This window comes from Physeter macrocephalus, chromosome 11 (genome assembly GCF_002837175.3).
Source record: "Physeter macrocephalus isolate SW-GA chromosome 11, ASM283717v5, whole genome shotgun sequence".
NCBI classification, from domain to species: Eukaryota; Metazoa; Chordata; class Mammalia; order Artiodactyla; family Physeteridae; genus Physeter; species Physeter macrocephalus.
In genome coordinates, this window is record NC_041224.1 from 82394882 (window position 1) to 82408078 (window position 13197).

The window sequence follows — 13197 nt, forward strand, 5'->3', positions numbered from 1 at the left end:
AGTTTGTTAATCCATTCGTTAACCATTAAAAAAGAAAAAAAGTTCTAGATTGTGCAGAATTGCTTCAAGCAGTACTGCATTGAAAGGTGAAGACAAAGAAAGTGAACTCTAAAAAACTGTGGAATCAGGGACATTTTCTTTTCTTTCCAGTACTCCTTTTCTTTGTTCTTCTTCCCACTTCGTGGTGATTCCCTGCAGCTCTCCTTGACTTGTCCTCCAGTTCTTAACTTGACAACCAAACTGTAGGAGCTCTGTCATGGGCCATTGTGCTTGCTGGGTGTCCAGTTAAATACATTGTATTATACTTCAGTACGAATGTGTTAGTTTTTGTATTCCTTTGCATTGACGTTATTTTCATTCATATTAAATTGTATTTTCATCCTGTAAGCCTCCCTTTCGTTTTTCTTGGGGGCCACATCTTTCTGCTGTATGATTAATGAAACTTCTGACCAAGCCAGAGGTTGGAATTTGTTTTATTTATTGATAAAAGTATGCCCTACCCAAAGAATGATCAAATTGTATTTCCTTAAGAAAGTTCTCATTCTGGGAGGTCCCTAGATAAGTTCAAGTTACCAGGGTTTAATTGCTGATGAAATGCATTTTTGTGGTCAGATATATTGGGGGTGGAGGGGGCAGAGGGAGATGACAATTTATTTGAATTCTGGCAATAAAGTTTTTGCTGCTCCATGATCTTTTAATTCTAACTCATATTGCTCTATACTTTGGTTGCTTAGGTCAGTTTAGAATGTATAAAGTATTCATTAAATTCTAATCAGATTTATTTTTTATTTGGTATATTTATTGCATCTGTCATAAGACTTGCTGGTGATATAGAAAGGTAAAGGTAGAAATTGTATCTTAATGATCGTTTTCTCTTATAGATACGAGAATATGAATGGATTCACTGTCAGACCAAAAGGCTGAAGTTCAATGCACTTATAACAACATATGAGATCCTCTTAAAAGATAAGGTGTGTAATTGGTAACCAAAAGGTTAAATTTTGGAGTGTGACTTTTCCAAATGATGGGGTCTTTGCCTCCCCCTTGCCATGTTACTTTTCTTTTTTTATTAAAAAAAAGCAAACAAATGAACAAACAAAAAAATCCATGAAGAATATTAAGGTTATTAAAAAATAAACAGAACCTTACAGTTGAAGGGAACCTTGGGTCACCTAAGCCAATTGAATTAAATAGGTGAAAGGGTATTGAGGCCAGTAACTTACTGGAGATTCTAGTCAGTCATTGGAAGCTGGTCTTGAGTGCCCTCTCAGGTATTTCCCATCTTATTATTAAGCATTTCTCCAGAACAGATGTTGTGTAAGGGTCTCTGTGAGGAGGACAGAAAAAGGAAGCTCTTTAAATTATCCCCTTCCCACAGTTACTAAGAAATGCATGTGCCAGGTGATCCCACTGGTGATAATCATAAACAAGTTCAATTTGGTGGCTCTTGGTGTTTCTGTGCTTCAGGGTTGGGGTGGAGAATAGGTAGAGAAGAATCTTGATTAAGGAGAGACTGCACAATCATGTATTTTTTGTTTTTGTGTTGTTTTTGCCCAGCATACCAGTTTTTGTGTTTTCACTTTGAGGCATGCAGCAAAACCTGGCCTAAAAGACCCCCCTATAGCTTTGAGAGGATGACCTGCTCTTTTGAGTAGACACCAATCTGTTAACTAACAGAATAGTCCTGATATACTTTAAGTCAGTGAAGAATAAATGTTTCTATGTATACCTTTGTGATGGTATTTGTACAGAGATAATTAATACTTGAAGGTACTTTTGGGTTCCCTTCTGACCTGGTGGCTCGTTCTGTTTTGTTTTTACTTTAGACTGTGCTGGGCAGTATTAACTGGGCCTTTCTGGGAGTGGACGAAGCCCATCGGTTGAAGAATGATGACTCTTTATTGTATAAAACTCTGATTGATTTCAAGTCCAACCATAGGCTCCTGATTACGGGGACCCCTCTTCAGAATTCCCTCAAAGAGCTCTGGTCCTTGCTGCACTTTATTATGCCGGAGAAGTAAGCTCCTTCCTGTGTGTTTCAAAAGATGCTAGAATGTCTGAAATGCCAATGCTCTTTAACTTTTTTAGTAAACCTCAGGGAAAACAGATGGCATGGTTTGGGTAAAGCAAAGCATTGAAGCAGCAACAAAAGTAGTAAAATGTTTCATAACAAATGATAGAAAGCTCAGAAATCAGTCTGTTAAGAAAGAAAGCATACTGTCTACCAAACATTTGAATCATTTAATGCTTTGGGGGAAATAATTGATAAATAGGAAACATCAGACCTTCTCCCTGTTATAAGGTGATCAGTATAATTGGAAAAAAGTATACAAGGTATACAATCTGACAAGTATTAAAAAATATCTTAAATCTAAACTTTCGATAACAATAGCACTGGGTTTAGGTCTTATTAAAATCTAACTTAGTAAAGAATTGTGGAATGTCTTTACTGAAAAGATTTTTGTGGGAAAGATGGTATATATGTTTCATAAAACTTAAAATTATCCATTGGTGTTCAGTGATACTTAAAATGAAATCTAAATTCTTTACCCTGATTTGGAATACCCTACTTAGTCTGACCCATCTCATACCACTTTCTCCATTACTAATTGTGCTGCAGCCATTCTGGCCATCTTTCTGTTACTTTAACATGCCAAGCATTGCTATTCTTTTTGTCTGGAATGTTTTTTCTCCTCCTTATCTTCATATGGCCAGTCACTTATTAACATCTTTGCCTCAGCTTATATGACCACCTCCTTTTAGAGGTCTCCTCAGACCACTGAACCTCAAGTTCCTTATCAGACATGCTTATCATCCATACCCCGTTTTATTTTCTATATGGCACCTCTCTCTTTTTCATTTATTTCCTCATTCATACCGTGTCATTAATTAAATTATGCATTCAGAAGTAGCGGAGATCTTATTTATTCATCCATGGTCCACATTGCCTAGAATGGTACCTGGCATGCAGTAAACAGTTAAATTGAGAGTTGTCAAATTGACAGGTAAATGCTCCACAGTTGTTTTTTTTTTTTTTTTTTAAATTTAGAAAAGACTTGAGTGTGCCTACTGTATGCCATAAACTGAACAAGGCATTTTGGATGGCCTAAGGAACAATAGAGAAATGTTCCCTTTCCCCATGTGTTGTTACCTTTTTTTTTTAAACAGCCTATTGGGATATAATTTACATACCATAAAATGTACCATTGTAAATATACAAATTAATATTTTTTTAGTAAATTTATAGAATTGTGCAACCATCACCATTATCTACTTTTCGAATATTTTCCTCACTGAAAAACGTTCCCTCTCGTCTGTTTGTAGTTAATCTCTGCCTCAACTTCTAGCCGTAGGCAATCACTAATCAGCTTTCATCTCTAGAGATTTACTTTTTCTAGAAATTTCATCTAAATTGAATCCTAATAAATAGTCTTGATTTTGGCTGCTTTTATTTAGCATAATAATTTTGAGATTCTCCCATGTTATAGAGTTTATTAGGAGTTATTCTCTTATTATGGAGTGATATTCCATTGTATGCACATTCAGTCACCAGTTGATGGATGTGTGGATTGCTTCAGTTTTGGGTTATTTTGTCTTTGTGTGGATGTATGACTAGATCTATAGGAGTGAAATGGCCAGGTTGTTCAGAAAATGTGTATTTAACTTAAGAAACTACCGGCTGTTTTCCAAAGAGGCTGTACCATTTTATATTCTCAGCAGAAATGTTTGAATTTTCTAGTTTCTCGGTATCATCACCAATACTTGGTGTATTGTCAATCTTCTGGATTCTAGCTCTTCTGGAGGATGTGTAGTGGTATCTCATTGTGTTCTGACTTGCATTTGTATAATGACTAATAATGTTGTACATCTTTTCCTGTGTTCATTAGTTATTTGTATATCTTTGGTGAAATATCTGTTCAAATCTTTTACCCATTTTTCAATTGGATTGTTTGCCTTATGAGTTGAAGAGGTTTTTAATTTTTTTTTTAAGTAGTCTATATTGAAGTGCTTTATATTAGACTCAGATCTTCTCTAAGTAAAGGCTATAATACTTCATTTCTCCACTGCAGGTGGATGCCTTTTATCTTTTGCCTTATTGTACTGGCTAGAACCTCCACGTTGAGTAGAATTGGTGGGAGTAGGATGTTACAGAATTTTTGTTAGGTACCCTTTATAAGGTTGAGGAAGTTTTCTTGTAATTCCTAGTGAGTGATGGATTGAGTGTTGGATTTTGTCATGTGCTGTTCTTCTTTACCTGTTGAGGTGACCATGTGGTTTTTGCTCTTTATTCTACCAATATGGTATGTAACATTAGTTCCTTTTTAGATTAAGCCAACCTTTTATTCCTGGGATAAATCCGAGTTGGTCAGAATGTTTAAGATTTATGTTACTTCTTTTTAAAATATTTGATAGGATTCACCAGTTTTGCCTTGTGAGCTTTTGCTTCTGTTTGTGGGAAAGTTTTTAATGACTATTTCCGTTTCTAGTTATAGGTCTATTCAGGTTTTCTATTGCATCTTGACTTAGTTTTGTTAATTTGTGTCTTTCTGACAATTTGTTTATTTCATCTAAGTTGTCTAATTTGTTGGCATAAAGCTGTAGTATTTTCTCATAATCCTTTTAATTTTTGAAGGATCAATACTGATCTAAATAATTTTTTGATTATGGCAATTTTGTGTTTCATCTCTTGGTCTTTTTAGGTAAAGCTTTTAACAATTTTGGGGACGTTTTCAAAGACACCAGCTTTGGATGTTATTTTGTTTTTTTCTCTATTTTAGAATTTCATTTATTTCTACTCTCATTTTTATTATTGCCTTCCTTTGTTTTTCATTTAATTTTCTTGTTTTCTTAAGATGGAAGCTTAGATTATTGATTTAAGTCTCTTCCTTTTAGCAATATAGTTACTTAAAGGTATAGGTTCCCCCCATGTCCTGCTTTAGCTGCATCCCATAAATGTTGATATCTTGTGTTTTTGTTTTCATTCGGTTTCACCTATTTTTGAATATCTCTTTTGATTTTTTCTTTCATGCATGGCGGTTTTTTTTTTTTTTGAGAAGTGTGTTATTTAATTTTCAAATATTTAATTTTTTCTCAAATGATTTGTAGTTTACTTTTATCTTAGAGAGCATGCTTTAAATGAATTGTTACTTGTTACATGGTCTAGTATGTTTTCTGTCTTGGAGAATATATTCCATGTGTACTTGAAAAGAATAATGTTTATTCTGCTTTTGTTGGGTAGAATTCTATAAGTGTACATTAAGTCAACTTGGTTAATAGTCTTCCTTCTGTATCTTTGCTAACTTCATGTCTAGTTGTTGTATCAGTAATTGAGAGTGAAGTATTTTAATATTTAACTACAGTTGTGGAATGACCTACTTCTTTCAGTTCTGTCAGTTTGGGGGTTCTGCTGTTAGGTATGCGCACATTTGTATTTGTTACATATTCCTGATTTATTGACCTTTTTATCATTATAAAATGTTCTTCTTTATATTTAGTAATATTTCTTGTTCCTTAGGTCTGTTTTGATTTTCTTATAGCTCCTCAGCTCTCTTTTGGTATCTGTTTGCATGGAATACTGTTTTCCATTGTTTTACTTTGAACCTGTTTATTTGGGTCTAAAATGTGTCTTTTGTAGACAGCATACAGTTGGATCTTCCTTTTTTCTCTAGTTAGACAATCTCTGCCTTTTGGTTGGAGTATTTAGTTCATTCACATTTAATGTGGTTATTGATATGGTTGGATTTATGTCTGCTATTTTGCTTTTTCCCTCTGTATGTCATATTTCTTTTTTGTTTCTTTTTTACTGCCTTCTTTTGTTTCAACAAGTAGTTTTTAGTTTGCCATTTAGATTCTTCTGTTAATTGATTTTTTAAAGTTTTATTTTGTAGTGGTTGCTCTAAGGTTTTTAGTATATACATCTTATCACAATTTTCTTAAAATTAATACTGATTTAATTTTGGTAAAATATAGCAACTTTTCTGCATCATAGTTCCATTTTCACCTCCTTCCTTGTGTTGTAAACCTAAGAATACAGTGATATAATTATTGCTTTATTCAGGCTTGTGTTTTAAGGAAATTAAGAAAAGGGAAAAATATATTTATACAATCTTTTATATTTACCCATTTTATGTTATCATTTCCAGTGATCTTCATTTCTTCCTGTGGATTCAAGTTGCCATCTGGTGTCACTTACTTTTAGCCTTAAGGGCTCGCTTTAGTATTTCTTGTAAGGCAGGCCTTCTAACCACAAATTCTGTCTTCATTTGTCTGTGGCTGTTCTTTTTTCACCTTTTTTTTTGGCTGCGTTGGGTCCTCGTTGCTGCGTGTGGGCTTTCTCTAGTTGGGGCGAGTGGGGGCTACTCTTTGTTGCAGTGCGTGGGCTTCTCATTGCGGTGGCTTCTCTTGTTGCGGAGCATGGGCTCTAGGGTGTCTGAGCTTCAGTAGTTGTGGCTTGCAGGCTCTAGAGCGCAGGCTCAGTAGTTGTGGCACATGGGCTTAGTTGCTCTGAGGCATGTAGGATCTTCCTGGACCAGGGATCAAACCTGTGTCCCCTGCCTTGGAAGGCGGGTTCTTAACCACTGTACCACCAGGGAAGTCCCTTCACCTTTATTTTTGAAGAGTAGTTTAAGACTCTTCAGAAGATGGATAGAGAAACTTGACCACTTTGATTTTGCACATGCTCACTATAGCTGTTAGTAGAACAGGCCTAGACTGTTTCCTTTTTTGCAGGTATCCTCACTATAGTATGCTTCTGAGAGAGGAGGCCCCTCTGCACCCCTGCTTCCTATGCCTTCCCTTAGAACAGGGTTTCTCAACCTTAGCACCATTGACATTTTGGGCTGGATAATTCTTTTTTACAGTGGCGACTCTCCTTTGCATTATATGATGTTTAACAGCATCCTTGTCCACTACCCACTACATGCCAGGAATGACTCAGTTGTGACAACCAAAAATGTCTCGCAGCATTGCCAAGTGTGCCCCAGAGGGGCAAAATTACCACCAGTTGAGAAGCACTACGTGAGCGGGTTCCTCAGGTCTCCTCATATTGCTCATTCTGTCATCCTCCACCTTACCCACCCTGTCTCACTGCTAATCTTTTGCCTGTCCTGTTTCCTGCTCACCTGGATCCTCTGTTCCTTCCATAGAGCTCTGTAAGTCAATAGTAGTCACCTTTCTGAGGAGGGAAGCAGTTGCCCCCTTCTCTTTTTAAACATTCTGTCCATTCTGTAATGAATACCCTGTCCATCATGTATTAGCAGAAGCCCATGTTTTTATAAAGTGTGCTTTTCAAAGGTTATATATATGTGCTGTAAAACAGATAATGTATAAAAGTTTAGAGACAGTGGAGCTATCAATTATTAGTTATTAATCTTTGTTTTCTGAAATGGATAAGAGAATTTTCATGTATATTACTTTATAGCTTTTATATTGTTTTCTTATATCTAATTTTTGATACACTCTATACGTTTAGCCTCAGATTGTAATAAGAATATGCTGTCATAGAGAGATGATGAAAATGTGTCTCACGTCACACGGTTAATAAGTGGGTGGAACGAATTCAGTTTCTGGTCTTCTGTGACCAAGGCCAATGTCCTTTAAACTTCAAATTCTAAGAGAAATAGTACATCCTTCATAGCACCATTGAGATTAAGTAAAAGCATTCTACATAGTAGGGATCTTGAGGCACTGTGGGATCATATATGCTTGATATTTAGAAAAAGAAATGTGATGCCTAGTTTCCTCCAATGAATGATTAGCTAAGATTTGCCCTTCTGTACTTGGCTACTGAAGTGGATGGTAGGGATTTTGGCTCCTAAATGGCCATAATTCATTTTTTGTTGCTGTTAAGCACCTGTGGCATTCCACCCAGCATGGGCTACGTTTTGGAAAGAGAGGAACTTTGAATTACTCTTTCCATTAGAGATGATCATTCAGATAGTGTCTGCCAAAGTTTTCCATATGACCAGTTGGATTACTTATTGAAGGATGGATTGGAGTTAGAGATGCACTGTGTGTGTGTGTAAGACAGCCTTTTCTCTTTGCAAACTTTGTCTTTAAAACATTATTATTTTCAAACATTTTTTAAAAAACATTATTTTTCACAAAGATGCGTGTATAAGAAGGAAACCCATTAGTTAAGGAGTGGAGATTTTCCTTTATTTCTGCCTGAGCTCACTGTGTGGATGACAAATCCTGTGAAGTATTTTCCCCACCCTTGGCGGTAGTTCCTGAGGTTCATTATGGCTCTGTACAACCATTTGTTCTTTTTAAGGAAATGATCCACTGAAGAATTGTTATTGTACAGAAGAGAATTAGGTTTGCTCAGGTAACTTCTGGACTCTCCCCTCCTCAACTGTGATAGGCAATTGTTCTCAACATCCAAAAGTTACTCGTCTTTTTAACCAACTAAAATGCTGTTTCCTTTGTGCAGAGTCAGTCCGAGCACCTTTCCTGCATGGCGGCTCTGGCCAGGAGCCTACCCTTACTGTATGTTATTACTACCCTTATTATAGGTATATATCAGTGAGCCACTTTGTTTTGCATGTAGTATTTTGCAAAGCATGGAGCTTGGTATTAAAGATAGAGCTATGGGGCTTCCCTGGTGGCGCAGTGGTTGAGAATCTGCCTGCCGGTGCAGGGGACACGGGTTCGTGCCCCGGTCCGGGAAGATCCCATGTGCTGCGGAGCGGCTGGGCCCGTGAGCCATGGCCTCCGAGCCTGTGCGTCTGGAGCCTGTGCTCCGCAATGGGAGAGGCCACAGCAGTGAGAGACCCGTGTACCACAAAAAAAAAAAAAAGATCTATGACTACATCAAAGAGTTCAGCTTATAAAGATAATCATGTGCAAATATGTACTTCATGCCCACCCTACAAAATAACTCAGTTTGATAGGGTATTTTCTCAGAGATCTTACCTCTTAGTGTTGAAATCTTTTTTTACTTTTGCTTCTGCTGTCTAGGCCAGTCTGTGAATTTTTTTGCACTTTTCCTTTCACGTATTTATCTCATGACTTCTAGTATACCATTCTCACTGCTTTGATTTAATTTTCTTCTTTGTTATTCCTCAGTAGAGTGAGCTTCTGTTTTTCTAAAATCCCAAGGTCTGGAAAATTTAAATAATCAAAATAGTTTCTACTTTGGTGAGAGACATGTTAAATACAGAAGTTGATTAACAGGGAAATAACTAAAATAATGACTCTCTAGGCTGTGGTGTGGTATCATTATATAATTATAAGTTCACCACGATGACCATATACCTTTTATATATGTGGTGTTACAAATTGACAGTTGTCTATTGCAGGGAACAGCAAACTTTTTCTTAAAGGACCTGGTAGTAAACATTTTCAACTTGTAGGCATTATGGTCTCTGTTACAGCTACTCATCTGCTGTATAGACGGAAAGCAGCCACAGGTAGTTCATAAACAGTTCAATGTGTATATAAAGAAATAGTATCTCATATTAACTCCTTAGTAAGAGTACACTAGGTGGGTGAAAATATTTGTTCCCTATAACAGTAGGGGAAGTAAGTCTTGTAAAAAAAAAAAAGTTTATTATTTAAGTTTTTAGACTTGTAAAGTTTTAATTAATTATAATATGTGTTACATAAATTAAAACATTCTCTTGAAATTATCTCCCAGTTCTTCAGAAAATGGCCTGATATATAGTGATGGTCCCTCATTTCCAGTTGCCTCATACATTTTATGTGCAAGATGGTATTGAGATAGCTTAGTTTACATTGTTCCTTTTAATCCTCTTATCAGTTGTAACTCCTCATTTTATTTTATGTTCTTAGAGTATCTTCATAACAGTGTGGCAAAATACAATTCACTTTAGTTTTGTTGAGCTAGAAGCATTAATTATGTTTTTAAGATCTCTACCTCAAAAGATCGTTTTGTCTGCTTCTCTGAACACGGTTGTTTCAGGCTTTACCAGCTGTCACTAGGGCTGATACTGATGCTCCTAGTGCCTGATGAAATGCTTGGTCATTCATGAGTTCACAAATGAGAATGGCAGCAGACTCCGTTGACATCCTTGTGCCTGGTGACAGTGCTGGCATTTGCTGTCTTTGACTTTCTGTGTTATCAGGGAACGTATTACATGTCGTGTCACGGAGTTTATTATTCTGAGACTTCACTGGCCTCAGCAGAGCTGGGCTTCCTGGTGTCAGAAAGCAGACCATGGGGCAGCGCCTCACCCACTGAGCTTCAGTCTGCACACAAAACTAAGCAACTTCTTCCAAGTGCTTTGTTGGCTTTCTAGTAGCAAGTCAGAGTATATTTTCCTAAGCCTCATGAAATAAATTTCTTTCAATTTTTATTTTTGAAAGAAATTTGATCATAATGTCCCATACTGGATTTCTTCCACAAATCCTTTAGTGAACGAAAGGTGGTTAAATTAAGATTTAAACAGGAGAAACTTTTATCTGTAGAGTTCAGGAAAAATTATTACGGGTATAACATTTTAAAATTCATTAATTTTGTGTCCCCAAGTTCTATTAGTATTAAGTTCGTATCACTTGTATTGCTCTTCTTGTTTACTGTCATTATAATCCATTAACTTTTTAATCTATGAGCAGTGAGGATTACTGATGGAAATTGTATAACTTTTACCTCTGACTAGTGATAGCTGTAATATCACCACTAATTATTCTTTGACCTCTGAATTTTGTTTTCCCAGTAAATTGCAACTTATTAAAAGATACCTTATGATTAATTTTTGTGCCTAAAATTTTATCACAGTAACTTATTATGTTACTTACATACTACTTGCATGATATACTGAAATGTTTTGTGAACTCTAGATCCAGTCTCAGAATTGGAAACCTGCTGTTATCTAGTGTAGACTGATGGAATTGACTCAGTTGGTTTTCCCTTGCCTTTTTGTTTTTGCCTCTCGTATTCAAGAGCTAGTGACTGATAAAATTTATTTTTCCTTATAGGGAAGACTCATTTTTTTTTTAACAGATTTTTGTTTCCTATTTGGTTCCTTAAAAAAGAAATTTTAGTTGGACAAATGCTTTTTTTCTTCTTTGTAATTAAGTAACACTATACTGTGTCATCTCTAGGTTTGAGTTCTGGGAAGATTTTGAGGAAGACCATGGGAAAGGGAGAGAGAATGGCTATCAGAGTCTTCATAAGGTGCTAGAGCCTTTCCTTCTCCGGAGAGTGAAAAAAGATGTGGAGAAATCCCTTCCTGCCAAAGTGGAACAGATTCTCAGGGTGGAGATGTCAGCCCTTCAGAAACAGTATTACAAGTAAGTTATTAGCTGGGTTAAGCCTGAATGGGATTAAGATCAGTACCAGGGGTATTTCCCTGGTGGTGCAGTGGTTAAGAATCCGCCTGCCAATGCAGAGGACACGGGTTCGATCCCTGGTCCGGGAAGATCCCACATGCTGTGAAGCAGCCAAGCCTGCGAGCCACAACTACTGAAGCCTGTGCACCCTAGAGCCCGTGCTCCGCAACAAGAGAAGCCACTGCAATGAGAAACCCATGCACTACAGTGAGTAGTAGCCCCCACTCGCCACAACTAGAGAAAGACCAAGTGCAGCAGTGAAGACCCAGCACAGCCAACAGTAAATAAATAAAATAAATAAATAAATTTTTTTTAAAAAAAGATCAGTACCAGGGGGCTTCCCTGGTGGCGCAGTGGTTAAGAATCTGCCTGCCAATGCAGGGAACATGGGTTCAAGCCCTGGTCCGGGAAGATCCCACGTGACACGGAGCACCTAAGCCCGTGCGCCACAACTACTAAGCCAGTGCTCTAGAGCCCGCAAGCCACAACTGCTCAGCCCACGTGCTGCAACTACTGAAGCCCGCATGCCTAGAGCCTGTGCTCCACAGCAAGAGAAGCCACTGCAATGAGAAGCCCGCGCACTGCAATGACGAGTAGCCCCTGCTCACTGCAACTAGAGAATGCCTGCGCTTAGCAACAAAGACCCAGTGCAGCCAAAAATAAATAATAAGAAATAAATAAATTGAAAAAAAAAGATCAGTACCAGGAAGCCATGAGATATATAACTGACAAACTGCCTATTCCAGTGAAGCCTCAAGACAGATTTAAGTAGCAATTTATTTATGGTCAGAAAGAGGAAGATTTACTGTTCTTTCTGTTTTAGGTGAGAATTTGCACAGTACTTTTCATTATCTAAGTGGTCTGAAATATATGTTCTTAGGCTTATCCCCCTACTGATAAACAGGCATGTTTTATTCATTCATATATTTCTTCTCTGCCATACGTTCAGTCATTTGCTTCAAGTTCTGCAACATGCCAGGCATTCTGCTAGATACTGGAAATATGAAGGTGAATGGAATGTGTTCCTGCCAGAAGCCTGTTGTTTAGTAGAGAAGACAGACTAGAGACAAATAATACAAAGTGTTGTTTATAATTGAGGTATATGCAGGGGAGTGTGGAAGTTCAGAAGGAAAAGCACTCACCTTTGTACCAAAGGGTGAAGACTCTTTTCTTCTAGCACTCCAAGTGGCATGGGCAGGTTATGGACTTGGTTTAGGTTATAATATGTTAAATGTAAAATGGTGGGTTTGAGACAGAGGGTGGTATATAAGGTACTTGTCATGGACTTTCAGTTTTGATGATTTAAAGTTGGATCTGGAATGATTGGAAATAATTGTATTGCCATGAAAATTACGGTCTTTTAAAGTTAGAGGTCTGGTAATCTTTCTAATGATATTACTTGCTTGGTTTTTTTGTTTGTTTGTTTGTTTTTGCGGTACACGGGCCTCTCACTGTTGTAGCCTCTCCCGTTGCGGAGCACAGGCTCCGGATGCGCAGGCTCAGCAGCCATGGCTCACAGTCCTAGCTGCTCTGTGGCATGTGGGATCTTCCCGGACCAGGGCACGAACCCGTGTCCCCTGCATCGGCAGGTGGACTCTCAACCACTGCGCCACCAGGGAAGCCCTTTTTTTTTTTTTAACATCGTTACTGGAGTATAATTGCTTTATAATGTGTTAGTTGCTGCTGTATAACAAGGTGAATCAGCTGTATGTATACATACATCCTCATATCCCCTCCCTCTTGCGTCTCCTTTCCACCCTCCCTATCCCACCCCTCTAGGTGGACACAAAGCACTGAGCTGATCGCCTTGTGTTATGCGGCTGCTTCCTACTAGCTAACTATTTTACATTTGGTAGTGTATATATGTCCACGCCACTCTCACTTCATCCCAGCTTACTCTTCCCC

At 37.6% G+C, this 13197-nt stretch overlaps 1 protein-coding gene across 7 annotated transcripts in view; it reads left to right on the top strand.

The window, feature by feature from the left end:
* CHD2 (chromodomain helicase DNA binding protein 2) overlaps window positions 1-13197 on the top strand; it is a 103911-nt gene that overhangs the window by 45375 nt on the left and 45339 nt on the right. For all 7 annotated transcript variants that reach the window (XR_003681756.2, XM_055088202.1, XM_028495243.2 and 4 more), the window contains 3 exons: window positions 882-971; window positions 1827-2017; window positions 11065-11253. Coding sequence is in view for 6 of the 7 variants with exons in the window: in XM_055088202.1 (XP_054944177.1) it covers window positions 882-971; window positions 1827-2017; window positions 11065-11253 (470 nt within the window). In the remaining variant the exon portion in view is untranslated. The remainder of the gene's footprint in view (window positions 1-881; window positions 972-1826; window positions 2018-11064; window positions 11254-13197) is intronic.